The following is an 18,557-nucleotide window of genomic DNA, read 5'->3' as shown; positions in this document are numbered from 1 at the left end:
CTCAAATGTAAATGTTATTAAAGTTTTATTAAATTTGGGGCAAAAAAAATTCAAAATCGATTAACAGGAGACAAAGCAGCAATAAAATCCTGCAAGTTAGAAGCAGGAAGACAGGAGACAATGTACACAGCAGACCCAAGAAACCTGAATCCTAATCCAGAAAGCAGAAAATCAACCTGTCTTGCACTATACCCTCCAAAGGCTCAAGAATCAGTGGTAGCAGGTACCAGCGGAAATAAGAGTGAAAATGAGATTTAAAAGCAGAAAGGGAAGTTGGAGACCCAGTTATTCATTCATTCATTCATTCATTTATTTATGGCTGAGTTGGGTCTTTGTTGCTGCGTGCGAGCTTTCTCTAGTTGCAGCGAGCTGGGGCTACTCTTGGTTGCGGTGCGTGGGCTTCTCATTGCGGTGGTTTCTCTTGTTGCGGAGCACAGGCTCTAGGTGCGTGGGCTTCAGTAGTTGTGGCATGTGGGCTCAGTAGTTGTGGCTCACGGGCTCTAGAGCGCAGGCTCACTAGTTGTGGCGCACGGGCTTAGTTACTGCGTGGCATGCGGGATCTTCCCAGACCAGGGCTCGAACCAGTGCCCCCTGCACTGGAAGGCGGATTCTTAACCACTGCGCCACCAGGGAAGCCCGGAGACCCAGTTAAACAAACACAGCTCCCAGAATCCCCATTAGAAGACTCTCTCTGGAGAGACTGAGGTGGAGAGATCTGGACTGGAGACACCGGAGCTTAGGAGAAAGAACAGCGTATCAGAAAAGAGTGGTTAAGTGAGAAGTTTATGTATTAAACCTTGAGATATCCCAGTCTTCCTCCGCCAATCAGCTCCCAGAACAGTAACAGCCAGGCCTAGTCTCTGGGGAAACTGACCAGCCCAAGAAGAAAGATCTAAAAACACTGTCACTCAAAGAAACAGCCTAGTTAAATTAGAAGGCAAGAAGCCCCCGCAAGAAGTTCCATCAAGCATACTGAGCTTCCAAACTGCTTTACTGATTGTGCACTCTTAACCAAGCAGGCAAAGATCACCACATACTTCTAACTAAAAGGTCATAGAAGACCAAAGCAAAGAGAATAAATGCAACACGGAGGAAAGAACTATGCAGGAAGGTGTAAACTTTAAAAAGAAAGAAAAAAACTTCCTGTAATCTCAGAGAAATAAGAGAAAAATAATTAAAACCATAAAACGAGGACAGTGTGCTACTAAAATAGGGGGTAGGGACAATTAAAGAGTTTTTGAAAATTAAAAATAACAGATTATTAAAATTTTATCAGAGAGTTAGAATATAAAATTGAGAATCTCTCATAGAAAGTAGAGAAAAACAGGTGAAAATATGAGAAGAGGTTAAAAAAATTTTTTAAGGGACTTCCCTGGTGGTCCAACGGTTAAGACTCCGCGCTCCCAATGTACAGAGCCTGGGTTCGATCCCTGGTGGGGGAACTAGATTCCACGTGCTGCAACTCAGACACAGTGCAGCCAAATAAATAAATAAATAAATATTTAAAAATTAAATAAATAATAAACAATTTTAAAGAATCAGTACAAAAGATCCAAGATCCAAGGAGAGAAGGAAAAAAAAAATTAAACCAGAGGAAAAAAAATCAAACAAATACTTTTTAAAATTTCCCAGAACTAATGGACATGAGCTTCTAGACCAAAAGGACCCACTGAGTGCCTAGCACAACAGATGTAAACAGATCTACACCAAGGTACAACATAGTGAAATTTAACAACACTGCAGACATAAAGAAGTTCCTAAAGGCTTCCAGAGAAACAGAGAAAGTAGGCCACATTTAAAGAATCAGACATCACAACTGGCTTCAGTCTTCCTAATAGTGGAACCTAGAAGGCAATGGAACAAATGGCTTTCAAAATTCTAAAGGAAAATGTTTCCAACCCAGAAGTCGAAGTAAGGGTGAAGATCAAAAAAAAAAAAAAAAGTTTAACCCCTATGCATTCTTCCTCAGGAAGATACTGGAGTGTATGTTCCATGGATATGAGACAATAAACCAAGAAAAAAAAAAAGATGTGAATCAAGGGAAAGGGCTTCAATTAAAGAAGTTGGAAAAGGAAATGCCTAGGATAACAACTAAAGAGCAGACCTTGAGAACAGCCTTCTAGAACAAGTCAAAAAACCAGGAAAGAGCCACACACACACCCCCCAACAATGAAATCAATAAAATACCTGATGTGTTTGAACATATCAAAAAACTATTAAAAAAAAAAAAACTATTAAGAGGGGCTTCCCTGGTGGCACAGTGGCTAAGAATCCACCTGCCAATGCAGGGGACATGGGTTCGAGCCCTGGTCCAGGAAGATCCCACATGCCACGGAGCAACTAAGCCCATGCACCACAACTACTGAGCCTGAGCTCTAGAGCCTGCAAGCCACAAGTACTGAGCCCACGAGCCACAACTACTGAAGCCAGCGCCACTAGAGCCCGTGCTCCTCAACAAGAGAAGCCACCTCAATGAGAAGCCCGCGCACCACAACGAAGAGTAGACCCCGCTCACCGCAACTAGAGAAAGCCCGCACACAGCAACGAAGACCCAGCACAGCCAAAAAATAAATAAATAAATAAAATCTAAAAAAACAAAAAACAAAAAAACCATTAAGATTATTAAGTGAGAGTCTGAGGATGAATTCATGTTATAAGCAATTTATGATACAGACATAGAAAATTAGGCAAACAAAAAAATTTGTTGTTAACTTTAGGGAAAATAAGGTACTGTCAGGCAAGGAAAAGTAACCACAGCATACAACATATTACTGTAAATACTGAATACTGATCTAACTACATTATGGATATAACTATACTAGAAAAATGGAGAGACAGGAAACAGGAGTATATGCAGTTGTGGGAGGGTGGTAAAAGAGAGCTAAATCCTTAAATCTCCTAGTGGTAAGTCAATTAAAAAATTTTTTAAAACCCTGAAAACTGAAAAATCAAGAAGTAACACCCTATAAATGTTTTTTACCTTCACAGATAACAGCGAAACAGCAAAAGAAAGAGCTAAGAAGCAGGCAAGTAAGCAGGAGACTGTTGTTTTGGCTAATAAGCCTGTAAGATCTATCTGACTCTAACCTATATGTAAGTATAACTATATGTAAGATATGAAAAATAAATAAAAAGAAAAAAAGGGCTTCCCTGGTGGCACAGTGGTTGAGAATCTGCCTGTGAATGCAGGGGACACGGGTTCGAGCCCTGGTCTGGGAAGATCCCACATGCCACGGAGCAACTGGGCCCGTGAGCCACAATTACTGAGCCTGCGCATCTGGAGCCTGTGCTTCGCAACCGGAGAGGCCGTGACAGTGAGAGGCCCGCGCACCGCCATGAAGAGTGGCCCCCGCTTGCCGCAACTAGAGAAAGCCCTTGCACAGAAACGAAGACCCAACACAGCCAAAAATAAATAAATAAAAATAAATAAAAATAAAGGAATTCCTTTAAAAAAAAAAAGAAAAAAGAAAAAAAGATTAAAATGTGATTACAAAATGTGTCATGAAAGAGGAATCTCGTATTCATGGGAAACTAACCTAACTGGGGGAGAGGGGAGGTACTCAAACTCCCCTTAGGACAGACTACCTAAACTGAGGGGGGAGCTGGGAAGAAGGGAGCATTCCAGGTAGAGGAAGTAGAGCAACAGGAGACCTCCTGGCCAGAGAAGGTGAGTATTCCAGAAAGTGAAACAAGTTCCCCAGGGAAACAACAAATCATGAGAGTCCATCTCCACCCCTTCTCCCAAGTCCTGGTCTCCCCCATCTACCTCTTACCTATCCTTCAAGGCCAGGCTCAAGTTTCATCTCAGAAGCTTCCTAAGAAGTCTCTGGAAGTAGGTGATCTCTTCCATCTCAAGATAATGCCTTTTATCTACTATCTTATTCTCTGAATTAATATAATTAATATTGTATCAATACCATAATACATTCTCATGGATTGAAGTCACTCAACAGGTATTTAGTGAATACTTACTATATGCATCAAATTGTGCTGGGTACTAAAAGTAAGGGAAAGAAGAAAAGGAAGGGAAGATGCGAAGGAACGAGGACAAACACAGCAGCAGTCTACAGGCACTTGGTAAACTTTTAATTAGGAAGGCCCGTGGTACATCCTTTCGCATTCCATAATATTTAAGCATGCAAGCTGGCACTTCATAAATGCCTTATTACGTAGATTACAAATGGCTCATAAGATGAAACGTCCTTGATGAACGGAAGCTTGACATTTTGAAAACCAAGGTACAAATCTGGGGGGGAAAAAGTATACTTTATACATAAGACAAGCATAAAAGTAACATTTTCATAATAATAAACAGCACAGAGCGATTTTTAAAAATTCTTTTTTCTAAGATTCCTAGGTTCACAAGGAGAAAACTTGACAAAAATACAGAGAAGAAAATAAAAACCACCACAATCCCATCTTTCAGATATTCTTCCAGCCTTCTGGGGGAATACAAATCATAACCTTTTTCACTCACTACATAGTGGAATTTTCCTTCATCATTAAATATTCTTTTGTAATATCACTGTAGTATTTGAAAGTCAGTCTATATTTTTCTCACGGGGAAAAAAGTTCACTTCTTAGAAATAACTACAGCATTAAGTAGGTACAGCTAAATAATAGTTAAAGCAACCTGCTAAGAGAAATACAAAATCAGTGTTAAAAGGTATACCCTGGAAATTGTTGAGATCCTTTCAAACACAATTACAGATTCTCACTTAAATATTTTCACTAAAATGTGAAGTCCTAAATATAAAATGGCATTTGGATTACCTTAAACCTAACTGATACAAAGAAAATAAGATATTTTAACCTTCCAAATAATGGTGAAGCTAATATAATAAGCCAATGATTACCTTTCATGCCCAGCATAATTTGCCTTTTCTCCCCCTCGACTCAGCTAGTCATTTTGGCCAGAGCTGAATGGTGACAAGATGGCTGTAAAGCTTACAACATCACATAACTGTGATCACCTCAATTAACTCTCTCACCTAAAATGAAATTGGACCAATGTGTTTAAGAGCATTAATGCTACTCACCCTCACATGCATGACTGAGAAGAACTGATTTTAAGTATGTACACTCTAAAATACTATTACATCTGAAAATGCAATTCTGCTTCACAAGGACAAGTGTTGAAAAGAATCTCCTATCAACAATCAATTGGGCTTCCCTGGTGGCGCAGTGGTTGAGAATCTGCCTGCCAATGCAGGGGACACGGGTTCGAGCCCTGGTCTGGGAAGATCCCACATGCCGCGGAGCAACTAGGCCCGTGAGCCACAATTACTGAGCCTGCGCGTCTGGAGCCTGTGCTGCGCGACAAGAGAGGCCGCAATAGTGAGAGGCCCGCGCATCGTGATGAAGAGTGGCCCCCGCTTGCCGCAACTGGAGAAAGCCCTCGCACAGAAACGAAGACCCAACACAGCCATAAATAAATAAATAAATTAAAAAAACAAAAACAAAAAACAATCAATCATGTGTAAGATCCCCAAGGCTGCAGATAACCCTCAATTCATACTTCTTATGCTATTTCTATAAAAACATGAGCAGATTTTCCAAACTTCTGAAAATGCAACTACTAAAAGCAGTGAATAAGAATACTAGAAATCAAGAGCCAGTTTCTTTTAAAAAAAGCTAAAAAAACTTTTTAAATTGGTATTTTCTTCCTTTTAAAAGATTATTGATTTTATTGTGAACCTAAAATTGCTCTTAAAAAGTTTATTTGAAAACATTTTAAATTATTGATTAACTTTCCTGATTTCTAAAAGCATCATTAACTTTTTTTTTAAAATTTATTTATTTATCTATTTTTGGCTGCGTTGGGTCTTCGTTGCCGCGCGTGGGCTTTCTCTAGTTGCGGCAAGCGGGGCTACTCTTCGTCGCGGTGTGCGGGCTTCTCATTGTGGTGGCCTCTATTTGTTGTGGAGCACGGGCTCTAGGTGCGCGGTCTTCAATAGTTCTGGCACGCGGGCTCAGTAGTTGTGGCACACGGGCTTAGTTGCTCCGTGGCATGTGGGATCTTTCTGGACCAGGGCTCGAACCCGTGTCCCCTGAATTGGCAGGCGGATTCTTAACCACTGCACCACCACGGAAGTCCCGCATCACTAACATTTTGTCATGATATACCATGTTTGTTTGAAGCTGACCAGAAGGGAAAGACCTACAAACAGAATGTTTTAACTAGTGGGAAATTACAAAACAGTACTCTGTACTCACCAGTGACTCATTCTTTTAAAACGTAATATTAAGGAGATTTTTCTATTTTTTTAAACCATGCATAATTTTTTAAAGAGCTACTGGGCATATATATTTACTGGCATCATTTTCAAAAATAATTATTCACCATGAAAGAAATTTGCTAAATATCAATAGAATGCCGTCTCTTTGGATCAAAGCCACCAACTTCTACAAACAAAAACAATCAATCATAAAGCTGGAAGGAGACAAAATGATCTAATCTAACTACTACTTCATTTTATGAAAGGAGAAAATAAAGCTAGAAAGAGATTGAAGTTCTAGCCCCCAGTCATATGACAACTACTTACTTCATTGCAGAAGTCAGGCAATATATTACTGATTAGATGTTTTGATAAAGTCCTTTTTTGTTCTCCTGAATCAGTCTCTACTTAATGTCCAAACTAAGCCTTCCAGATACTGAAGTGTACATCACACCCTTCAAAAACTGCTTTTTAACACAAAGTTATATGAAAAGTTTGGACGTTATATCATAAAGCTCCTAAAATGAAAGCTTCAAAATACTAAGAACACTATATTCCTGACTACACAGTCCACAAAATCTCACCTAAATTTAACAAGGACAAAACAAATTTTTAAAATTTAATAACAAAGTAAACAGCAAAATAAGCACTGAGTTCCATAGAGAAAGAATTGGTGGTGGTTAAAAGGACTTAAGTTTTACCTGTAGTGCTTTCAATTTTTACAGGATTGTAGTCATTGTTAATCAAATCTTAATGTTTACGATGAATCTGGGCAATGTATACTCTATGGGTATTATTTTATACTATTCCTGCAGTTTTTACTTTCAAATAAAAAATTTTTTAAGGAATTTTTAAAAAAGAAGCAAAACATGATCATTAGTGGAAAATAAGAATGAGAAATCACTCATTTTTCTTTAAAAGTACTGTTTGAAAAACAAAAACAAAAAACAAAAAGGATGCTATGCATTTGTCAAAACCTATATTTGTCTAAACCTACAGAACTTTATAGCACAAGGGGTGAACTTTAATGTATGTGAAATACAATAAAAAAAATTTAGGCTTCCCTGGTGGCACAGTGGTTAAGAATCCACCTGCCAATGCAGGCGACACGGGTTTGAGCCCTGGTCCGGGAAGATCCCACATGCCGTGGAGCAACTAAGCCCATGCACCACAACTACTGAGCCTGCGCTCTGGAGCCCGCGAGCCACAACTACTGGGCCCACGCACCTAGAGCCTGTGCTCCACAACAAGAGAAGCCGCTGCAATGAGAAGCCTGCGCACTGCAACGAAGAGTAGCCCCCGCTCGCCACAACTAGAGAAAGCCCGCGCACAGCAACGAAGACCCAATGCAGCCAAAAATAAATAATAAATAAATAAATTTTAAAAAAAATTTAATGTATGTGAAATAATGTATGAACTTTAATGTATGTGAAATTAAAAAGAAAAAGTTAGGTGGTTGGTGGTTCCCAGGATGGTATGCACAATGTGACAAAACAATCTAACTGTATTATAAATTTATGAAAACCTCATTAAAGAGGGTGAGAAGAAAAGGTGCTGACATAAGTACCTAAGTAACTTTGGAAATTAGTAGTCTTTATAAGACTAAAGGCAAAAGAAACTGTACATATGCCTTGTCCTCTAGTTGATAAAACTGTTTCCCACCTGATACTGCTACACATGTACATTAGAACTGAAGTTAAATTAAGTTAACAGATGGCGGATGGGAGGAGCCAGGTCTCTCATTGTTGGAGTAGAAGTTTATTTATTTATTTATTTATTTTTGGCTGTGTTGGGTCTTCGGTTCATGCGAGGGCTTTCTCCAGTTGCGGCAAGCGGGGGCCACTCTTCATCGCGGTGCGGGGACGGCTCTTCATCGCGGTGCGCGGGCCTCTCTCTATCGCGGCCCCTCCCGTCGCGGGGCACAGGCTCCAGACGCGCAGGCTCAGCAATTGTGGCTCACGGGCCCAGCTGCTCCGTGGCATGTGGGATCTTCCCAGACCAGGGCTCGAACCCGTGTCCCCTGCATTAGCAGGCAGATTCTCAACCACTGCGCCACCAGGGAAGCCCCGGAGTAGAAGTTTAAAGATGAGAGGGGAGGCGGCTAGAGTGATCATGTAGTAATGGATTAGAGTCAGTTCAATATAGATAGATGGTTACTTATGAAATGTTTATGGATGTACACACACACATACATTTCTTTACTCTGTCAGCCTAGAAGGCCTAGAAGCAATGACACACCAGCAGCAATGAGCACAGATCTTGGTTTCTAACATCATTCTCCAATAAAAGGAACCAGGGTTCCTTGGAGAAATGGCTGATTCTAGGATGGCACAGAAAATACAAATGGTGAGCCTGGTGCCAAAAAGTAAGGAAGTGCTTTAAAAATCCACAAAGATGGAGCTCTGTCAAAGGGATACAAGTGCCAACTGAAAGAGATCCCAATGGCCAAAGCTGGAACAATCTGAGCAACAAAATAAAATAGTGTTGGCTTATAACCCAAAGAATAAAATTAATGAGTTCATACTAGTATCACTGAATAAATAAATTAATGGAGAAGAGACAAATGTCCCATGCAGAAAATTCCAAATAATTTATGTAGATACACTGCCCCCAGTGAGGTGGTGGAACTTAACTCCCCAAACCTTAAGTATAGGCTGTGCACAGTAACCACAGTGACTTCCTTCCAAACAGCACAGTACAAAAGGGGGAAAAGAGTCATTTTACGTAGAGAGATCTGACAAACACTACTTCAGCCAGATGATCATGGTCAACGTCAACAGTGGTAAGTCATGGGGACAGTATTCATTCTTGATATGACATGATGTAAAATGGCACTATACCTCTGTGGTCTTCCTCCCTCCAACCCACAACCCCAGTCTAATCATGAGAAAAGCAACCAACAAATCCCAATTCAGGGGCATCCTGCAAATAACTAATACTCCTCAAAACTGTAAAGGTCATCAAAAACATGGAAAACTTGAGAAACTGTCACGGTCAAGAGGAGCCTACGGAGATACGATGACCAAATGTAATGTGCAACAGAAAAAACACATAGATAAAAACTGAAAATCTGAAAAAAGTATGGACTTAGTTAATAATAGCATATCAATACTGGTTCATTAATTGTCACAAATGTACCACACTAATATAAGATGTTAAAGGGGAAACTGGGTCTGGGGTATACAGAAACTGTACTATCTTCAATGTTTCTGAAAATCTAAAAATGTTACAAAAAGTAAAGTTTATTTTTAAATATTTAACACTTTTAACATTTTTTTCTGTAAAGGAAAGGAAGAAAGCCTGAAGAACGCACAGCAAACTTGAGAAGCAGTTACACCTCTGGGGAGAGACTAGAAGGGAAGTCAAGTTTTCCTTTACAAGTTACTGTTTGACTCCAGTATATAAAGAATGTATCTGTGTACTATTTTATCACAAGAAATGTTTAACATTTAATGCCACATTTAAACATTGAATGACAAATAAAATGAAATTGTTATTAAACAGAAACCACTCCCTAAACCTGTGTATGTCTATTCATAAATATCCAATCTCCAGAAAGACCTCCAAATCACATGCAAGCCTCTGATTTACTACTAACTGATATTATTGTAATACACAAATTTAAAAGAAAAACTGTCAAAGATTATACTAAATTGCTAGGGGAGAAGAAATATATAATACACGTGAAAGAAACTGCTTTAATCAGTAAGAAAATATTTCACTAGAAATGTTCTTAAATTGGATCAATATTTAGAGCTGGTATTTAGAACTTTTAATATAAATTGTGGTATTCAGAAAAAATGAGCCTAATTGTAACAGAAGGATGTGCAAAGTGATGTCTGATAACACTCGCTTCATTACTACACTTGGTGAAAGCAACAACATACACTGTACTTCTATCTAGACAGCCACGAGAAGCAATTACAACTGGAATGTGTAAAAGTCAACAGATTCAATACATGATATTCACCAACTGCCTGGCATACTGGCAAAAATGACTTGAGAATAAAGATGAGATCACCAAGTTGATTCTCAGCAGTAATCTCTAATTAAAGTGTTAAAAGTTGCTTTAACTAAATGGGCATTATCCACTACTACAAGAATATGATTTCACTAAATGGTTGTACTTGTTCAAAGATAATGTAAGAATAAATGATTAAGAAACCAAAGTAGCTATTTTAAAGCCCTAAGAACGAGTAAATCAGAGAATGTCACTTGAATTTCTTCAAATCTTTCTTTTTTTTTTAATTAACAAAATACAGAATTACTCTCATGGTAGGATTTATTTTATAATCTAATTTAATGTGAGTAATGTAATTGGTGTCCAGGATAAAGTAATTTGAAGTTATATGCAGGCAAACCAGTGGGTGGCATCAGTTGAGATGATGCCAGGATTTCCTAGAGCACCTCATAGAGAGTGAGTCAAATACAACGGATAGCTGCAGATCTGCAGCTCCTGACACTCACAAATCCTGGTTCCATATTCATAACAAATTACAGAAGTGCTCTCATGACATATTTCCTCATGTGATAATATCTGCTTAAAATATCACACCATTATCTTTTAGAGCTACACACAGAAATATTTATGGACGAAATGACATGATTTCTAGGATTTGCTCCAAAATAATGGTAGAGACTATAAATGAAAAAGATGAGCCATTTGTTTTGTTTGTTTTTTTATTTGGCTGTGTTGGTTCTTACTTGTGGCACGTGGGAGCTCTGTTGTGGCATGCAAGATATTTTGTTGAGGCACACGGGCTTCTCTCTAGTTGTGTGTGGGCTTAGTTGCCCCGTGGCATGTGGGGCCTTAGTTCCCCAACCAGGGATCGAACCTGCATCGCCTGCATTGGAAGGTGGATTCTTTTTTTTTTTTTTAATGTCTTTACTGCAGTATAATTGCTTTACAATGTTGTGTTAGTTTCTGCTGTATAACAAAGTGAATCAGCTATATGCATACATGTATCTCCATATCCCCTTCCTCTTGCGTCTCCCTCCCACCCTCCTTATCCCACCCCTCTAGGTGGACACAAAGCACCGAGCTGATCTCCCTGTGCTATGCGGCTGCTTCCCACTAGCTATCTATTTTACATTTGGTAGTTGTATATATGTCCATGCCACTCTCTCACTTCGTCCCAGCTTACCCTTCCCCTTCCCCATGTCCTCAAGTCCATTCTCTACGTCTGCGTCTTCATTCCTGTCCTGCCCCTAGGTTCTTTACAACCCTTTATTTTTTTTTAGATTCCATATATATGTGTTAGCATACGGTATTTGTTTTTCTCTTTCTGACTTACTTCACTCTGTATGACAGTCTCTAGGTCCATCCACCTCACTGCAAATAACTCAATTTCGTTTCCTTTTTTGGCTGAGTAATACTCCATTGTATATGTGGAAGGCAGATTCTTAACCACTGGACCACCAGGGAAGTCCCAAGATTAGCCATTTTTTGATAATTGTTGAAGCTGAGTGATGGGTACATAAGATTTATTACACTAAATTTTTGTATATGTTTGAAATTTTCATAGTAAAAAGTTGAAAATGCACATAAAGAAGATGTGAGATACACACACACAAACACACACACCATTATCTTCTTAATATATACATACAATGGAATATTACTCAGCCACAAAAAAGAATGAAATACTGCCATCTGCAGCAAGTGGGTGGACCTAGAGATTATGCTTAGTGAAATAAGTCAGAGAAAGACAAATACTGTATGATATCACTTATATGTGGAATCTAAAAAATAATACAAATGAATGTATATGCAAAACAAACAGACTCACAGATATAAAAAACAAACTTGTGGTTACCAAAGGGGAGAGGGAAGGAGGGAGGGACAAACTAGGGGTATGAGATTAACAGATACAAGCTACTACATATAAAATAGATAAGCAACAAGAATATACACATAAAGGGAATTATACCCATTATCTTGTAATAACCTATAGTGGAGTATAATCTGCGAAAATACTGAATCACTATGTTGTACACCTGAAACTAACACAATATTGTAAATCGACTATACTTCAATTAAAAAAAAAGAAATTATGCCTACAACTCAACAACAAAAAGCAAACAATTCAAAAATTTGAATTTTTGAATTTGCCCAATTCAAAAATTGGCAAAGGACTTGAATACACATTTTTCCAACGATATTCAAATGGCCAACCAGCACATAAAAAGATGCTCAATATCACTAATCATTAGGGAAATGCAAACCAAAACCATTATGAGATGCCACTTCACACCCATTAAGATAGCTTTATCAAAAACAAAACAGAAAATAACAAGTGTTGATGAGGATGTGACAAATTTGGAATCCCTATGCACTGCTGGTAGGAATATAAAATAGTGCATTGCTATGGAAAACAGTATGGCAGTTCCTCAAAAAATTAAAAATAGCAATACCATATGAACCAACAATTCTACAAATTGTTGGTTCATATGGTAAAACCTACAAATTATACAAATTCAACAATATATCCAAAAGAATTGAAAGCTGGGACTCTTTTGATACTTGTTCACCCATATTTACGGCAGCATTATTCACAATGGCCAAAAAGTAGATAAACAAAATATAGTATACACATACAATGGAATATTATTTAGCCTTAAAATGACACATTTTCTGACACATGCCGCAACATGGATGAACCTGGAGGACATTATGCTGAGTGAAATAAGCCAGTCAGAAGGAACAAATACTATATGATTCCACTTATATGAGGTACTTAGAGTAATCAAATTCATGGACAGAAAGCAGAATGTTGGCTGTCAGGGGCTTGGAAGGGGGAAATAGAGAGTTATTGTTTAAGGGGTATGGAGTTTCTGGAAATGGATGGTGGTGAAGAATGCCCAACAATGTGAATGTACTTAATACAACTGAACTGGGACTTCCCTGGTAGCACAGTGGTTGGTTAAGAATCCGCCTGCCAATACAGGGGACACAGGTTCGATCCCTGGTCCGGGAAGATCTCACATGCCACGGAGCAACTAAGCCCGTGAGCCACAACTACTGAGCCTGCCTGCCACAACTACTGCAGCCCGCGGTCTAGAGCCCATGCTCTGCAATGAGAAGCCACCGCAATGAGAAGCCCGCGCACTGCCACGAAGAGTAGCCCCCGCTCGCCGCAACCAAAGAAAGCCCGAGCGCAGTAACGAAGACCCAATGCAGCCAAGAAAAAAAAAAACTACTGAACTAACTGTACACTTAAAAACAGTGTACAGTTAAAATGGTAAAACTTCATATATATTTTACCACAACTAAAAAAATTCTTCTAAGAAATAATTCTACCCATCTTCTCAGTATTTTTATAAAAGTTTTCTTTGATCATTGGCAATACAGGCCACAAATACACCAAATTACTTCAAAATCTTGACATGACATTCTAAGGGGCATTCCATGATATAATTATAATGTCTTCTGAAACTAAAAAAAATAAAAAAGTAAAACCACATGGGCACCACTCACTCCTTCCTCTAGGATCATGACATCATCTAACACTTGAACATGAAAAAGTTTGGCCTGCCGGAGATGAAATTCTTTCCCTCATCTATCAAAACCTTCCTTCACAATCCTGAAAGAACTTACCCAAAACTGCTTTACAATGTCACCAGACTACAATACAAACTTATTAGTGATGTCCACAAGCAAGCAACTTCTTTAGCTGACAGGGAGTCAGATCTAAAAGTAAACATTCTGCAATCTTTTTTTTTTATTTTTTGGCTGCACTGGGTCTTCGTTGCAGCGCACGGGCTTCTTCTAGTTGTGGCGAGTGGGAGCTACTCTTCGTTGCAGAGCGCAGGCTTCTCATCACAGTGGCTTCTCTTGTGGAACACGGGCTCTAGGTGTGTGGGCTTCAGTAGTTGTGGCTTGTGGGCTCTAGAGCACAGGCTCAGTAGTTGTGGCGCCCGGGCTTAGTTGCTCTGCGGCATGTGGGATCTTCCCAGACCAGGGCTCGAACCCGTGTCCCCTGCACTGGCAGGCGGATTCTTAACCACTGCGCCACCAGGGAAGCCCTCTGCAGTCTATTTTTAACCCTATATGGCAGTGTCATCATTGCCTACTTTCAATGGATTTAAATCCAAATATCTCAAAACATTTCAGGAAGTATTTGGCAAAATGCATGGTATAGCCAAAGATCTATTACAGTGAGGCAAAGAAGGCTTGGAATGGATTAACAGGGTAAACATCCTCAAAGAGATGAAAACACAACAGGTTTCCCAACACTGGGCCTACCTAGAGCTTCCTGAAACAGTGCTTCAGAATGTTTGGACACACAATCTCAGTTTCAAAATGCAAAAAGAGAAAAATAAATAAAGCGACAGGAAACCTATGAGACCAGCCTATCCGTATAGTCTGTGGTAATGCTAAGTTGTGCACATATTGCTCTACCAATCAAAATACCATAAAGGCAAAACCACTGTTTGCATTTATGAATGAATCATATAGTTTTCCATTACACTTACTTCACTAGAGGACCAGCTCAATTTGACTAACCAGATGAAACAGAAGTCAGAACGGCCCTTTGTGACAACCAAAGAGTATCATGCTCCCATCAAGTTGCCTGGACAATTCATCACATTCCATAATTCAAAAGCCTTTTAAATACGTATATTCTCTGACCAAGCATTTACACGCCTAGAAATTTATACTAAGGAAATAGTTGAAGATGTATATAAAAGAAACTTCAGTGACAGAAAAAAATTATAAATACCCTTAGAGACCAACAATAGCCAATTAATTAAATTATGGTTCGCCATACAACTGCATGCTCTGCAGACATTAAAATATGAACCCATTTTATTATATAGCTATATTGTGTGCCTTTGTACATATACGTGCACAATACATACACGTGCAAATTTGTGAATGCACATGTGTTTGAGAACATGTGGGTATGTAAACATACATGTGCACATATGTACAAAGTGTGTGCAAGTATAATCAGGGGCCCATGGAACTGCACGTATGTACAAAGATGTGCCTGTATATGTATGTATGGGTACATAAGAAAATACATATGCACATGTATATATCTGCTAATGCATATGCTTATATTTGGGCCATAAGCCTGTGTTTTAAGTAGGTGAGCATGTATTTATCCTTGTAATCACTACTTAGAAGCTGTGACCTTGAGCAAGTTACTGAGCTTCTAGGGAGTCTTGACTTGTCATCTATACAACACCAAACCCTGCCTCGAAGGGGTTTTGTGAGGATTAAGTGAAATAATGGATATAAAGCACTTAGTACCATGACTGGCACATAATAAATGCTCAATCAATATTAACTTTCCTTATCTGTACATGTACACTTATCTACACTCATGTATACTTACACAGCTATGAGTCCACAAGAATACACAAAATATTAACTTTGGTTATCTATATGTGATAGGTTTTTGGTGTGGGGTTTTGGCTTTTTTTTGGCTTTCATATTTTGCAATTTTTCTAGGAAGATTAGGTCTTTCATTTTTTTTTTGAAGATTTCTTCAAAATAGTAAGTTTTAAAAAATAAAAAAGATGGCCTGTCCTTAACATACCTCTGTTCTGCATATTAAAAGCTATTAAACACTACGCTGAGAAATACGTAATTTTGTTACTCCATCAAATTTTTTGTATTCTAGCGTTATGTCAGCATTACCTAATAGCTCAAGAAGATGGCAGTACAAAGAAAAGCCACAGCTTTTTGCTTCTTTGCCTTATCCAAGGCAGGATGAAAAGAATGAATTAAATCACACGATGGGGTACATGTGACTTGTGAACACCTTGGTGACAGTTAAGTGATACCTGTCAATCGTATTTTACTAAAGCAGCGAGGAACCCAGGGCCTTGCCCAAGGTCATACAAAAAAGCATGTACCCCAGGCTGTGAGAGATCTAAGGACTAGACTGCATTGCCACAATTTGGGCGTGCTTATGAAACCAAAAAGCTAAATTCTTAAAATCAGTCATATCAGGAGTCGGGCTGTAGGAGGGAGGAAATTACAACAGAGGGCTGACGACAGCAAAACAACCCAGTAATTGGCCCCACCCACCAGGGTTAATCTACATGTTTTAATCATACTGGTTTTCCTCACTTCTAAAATATAAAACTGTAGATCATCTATGATAGGACATTTAATTTCATAAAAGCACTATTGCCATTTGTATACAAATTACAGTGAAAGCATCTGAAACAAAATGTAAGCAGTTACCTGCGGTTCCAATCAACATCAGTTACCACCTGGCTCAGTTCCCACGATTACGATGTCTTAGATTAAATACCTCTAAAAACCCTGCAAAATGTCTTCCCGAATTTCCGAGGGAAACCCGGCTACAGACAGGCGAGTAAAACAAGCAGCTCTTTTCCCTAGGGCCTCAACTTAGAAATCGTACCCGAGATAATAATCCAATCATCTCCCATACATTTTCTCCCCAGCTATGCTATTCAATCTCTTTAAACGTCATTTCCAATCTCTGAAAACACACACTCAGGCACACGCCCTGCAGCCTGCAACGTAGCTCGACATTTTAGGGACATCGCCAGCTAATCGCCTTTTCCAAATCTACTGCGAACTGCGGACTTGTTCCTCGTCTCATTCTGACTTTTGTCTTAAAACGCAAGCGAGGGGGATGGGTTTCGACGAACAGACTAGGCTCTGAAACTCTGAGTAATCGCATCTCGCTGCGGAGAGCTGTCGGCAGCAGTAGCAGCGATTTTAATCTTTTCTCTCCACCCAGTTTCCTTTTCCATCTCACGCTTTTTTTTCTTTCTTTCCAGTGACATCAAATTCAAGGTGGAAAAAGGAAAACTGAATGCCCCCCGGTCGACGCCTCCGGAGGGTCGCGGGTTCCGTCCCGGGGACCCGCCCGCCATGGGAAATGCGAGAAACACTGCGGGGCGGAGGTTTTTCCACCGCCCGAGTCCCGGCCCGGGTGGCGGAGGGACAGGCCCAGCTCGCGGCCGCCTCGAATTCGAGCCCGGGGCCCGCCCGGCCCGCCCAGGCCCAGAGCGGCCTGCCAAGCCGCGGCATCGAGTTGGCCACAGGCGGGGCCGGAGAGGAGGCCTGAAGCGGCCAGCGAGTAGGGCAGGGCCGGGGAGACACTGGGCGCTGCTTACCTGCTGGTACCGGCTGCCGCAGGCCGGCTCCACCGCCGCCAGCGCCGCCAACGCCAACGCCATGGCGCAGCCGGCCGCAGGGAAGGAGGGCGAGCGAGCGAGCTGAAGGTGCGCGGGCGCTGCGGCCTGGGGGCGCCGGGAGGCTGACGGGGACGCGCCTCGGGTGGGTCTCGGTGGCCGCCGCCGCTGCCAGGCCCGCCGCTCTTCTCGGGCTGTGAGCGCCGCGGCTACCGAGGTTCCGACGCGGGCCCTGGGGAGGAGGCGGGGAGGACGACGACGACGCTGCGCCGCCGCCCCGCCCCCGACTCGCGCCGCCCAGCCCGGCCGGCCCGCCCTCGCGCCGCGGTGCCGCCGCCCCGGATGGGCTCCGCCCCTCCTCCCGCACCTCGAGGCTGGGGCTTCGGAGTCGGTTCCGCCCGAAACCCCGTTGCTCCCAGGTCACTGCAGAGAGGGCGACGCTGGTAATGGGCGCCTCGTTCCAAGCACCGAGCTTCCCCTGCGTGTCACTTCTAACCCTCATCACAAACCCCAGACATGGGGGCCGCAGCCTCATTGTAGAGGTCGTTGGCGCCCAGCGAGGTTGAGACAGTCTCACGCAGCAGCCATCTGATCCCTAATATCTGGCTGCAGAATCTCGGTTCTTCTCCACTCCCTTCTTGTCTGCCATCCTCATATAGTCTAGGGGTCAGTCCACTACAGGGCGGAGGCCAAATCCTGTGGAAAGCAGCATTTTTCACTGTGGAAAGCAACGTGAAAGTCAAATTTCTGTGTCCATAAATTGTTTTATTTGGAACACAACCGCTCCCATTTGTTTAGTATGGCCTGCAAATCCTAAATGACTTGCTATCTGGCCCTTTAGAGAAAATATCTGCTGACCCTAAATCCTGGAGAACTCCTTGATCTCAAAGCCTACTTCGGGTGGCTGATAATAATAGCATCCGCATTCTTATGTAGTCCTTTCAGTGTTTTAACAGCCCCATCCGTGGATATAGACACGATATTTTCTGAACTAAAGCTCTGACATGAAAGGCAAAACTTCAAAGATGTAGCCATGCTAAGAGCTTTCCAGGTAACAGGAACATATATGCAAAGGGGGTGAGGGAAGTGAAAGCTTGCCTTGTGGAAGAATGGAAAGGAGGCAGCATAACTGCCATATAGGAGATACAAGTATTGATGTTTCACAGATGAGGGAGTAATGCCTGAAGAGATTAAGTATTTTACCCAAGAACACAG

At 41.0% G+C, this 18,557-nt stretch overlaps 1 protein-coding gene across 1 annotated transcript in view; it reads right to left on the bottom strand.

Annotated features, from left to right (window-relative positions):
- Positions 1–17,600, bottom strand: part of NDFIP1 (Nedd4 family interacting protein 1) — a 51,124-nt gene extending 33,524 nt beyond the window's left edge. The window contains exon 1 of the mRNA XM_057541315.1: positions 17,325–17,600. Within this exon, the coding sequence (XP_057397298.1) occupies positions 17,325–17,387 (63 nt within the window). The 5' untranslated portion in view covers positions 17,388–17,600. The remainder of the gene's footprint in view (positions 1–17,324) is intronic.
- Between the last annotated feature and the right edge of the window lie 957 nt (positions 17,601–18,557).

This window comes from Balaenoptera acutorostrata, chromosome 2 (assembly GCF_949987535.1).
Source record: "Balaenoptera acutorostrata chromosome 2, mBalAcu1.1, whole genome shotgun sequence".
Taxonomy (NCBI): Eukaryota; Metazoa; Chordata; class Mammalia; order Artiodactyla; family Balaenopteridae; genus Balaenoptera; species Balaenoptera acutorostrata.
This window is presented reverse-complemented; position numbering and strand designations above follow the sequence as displayed.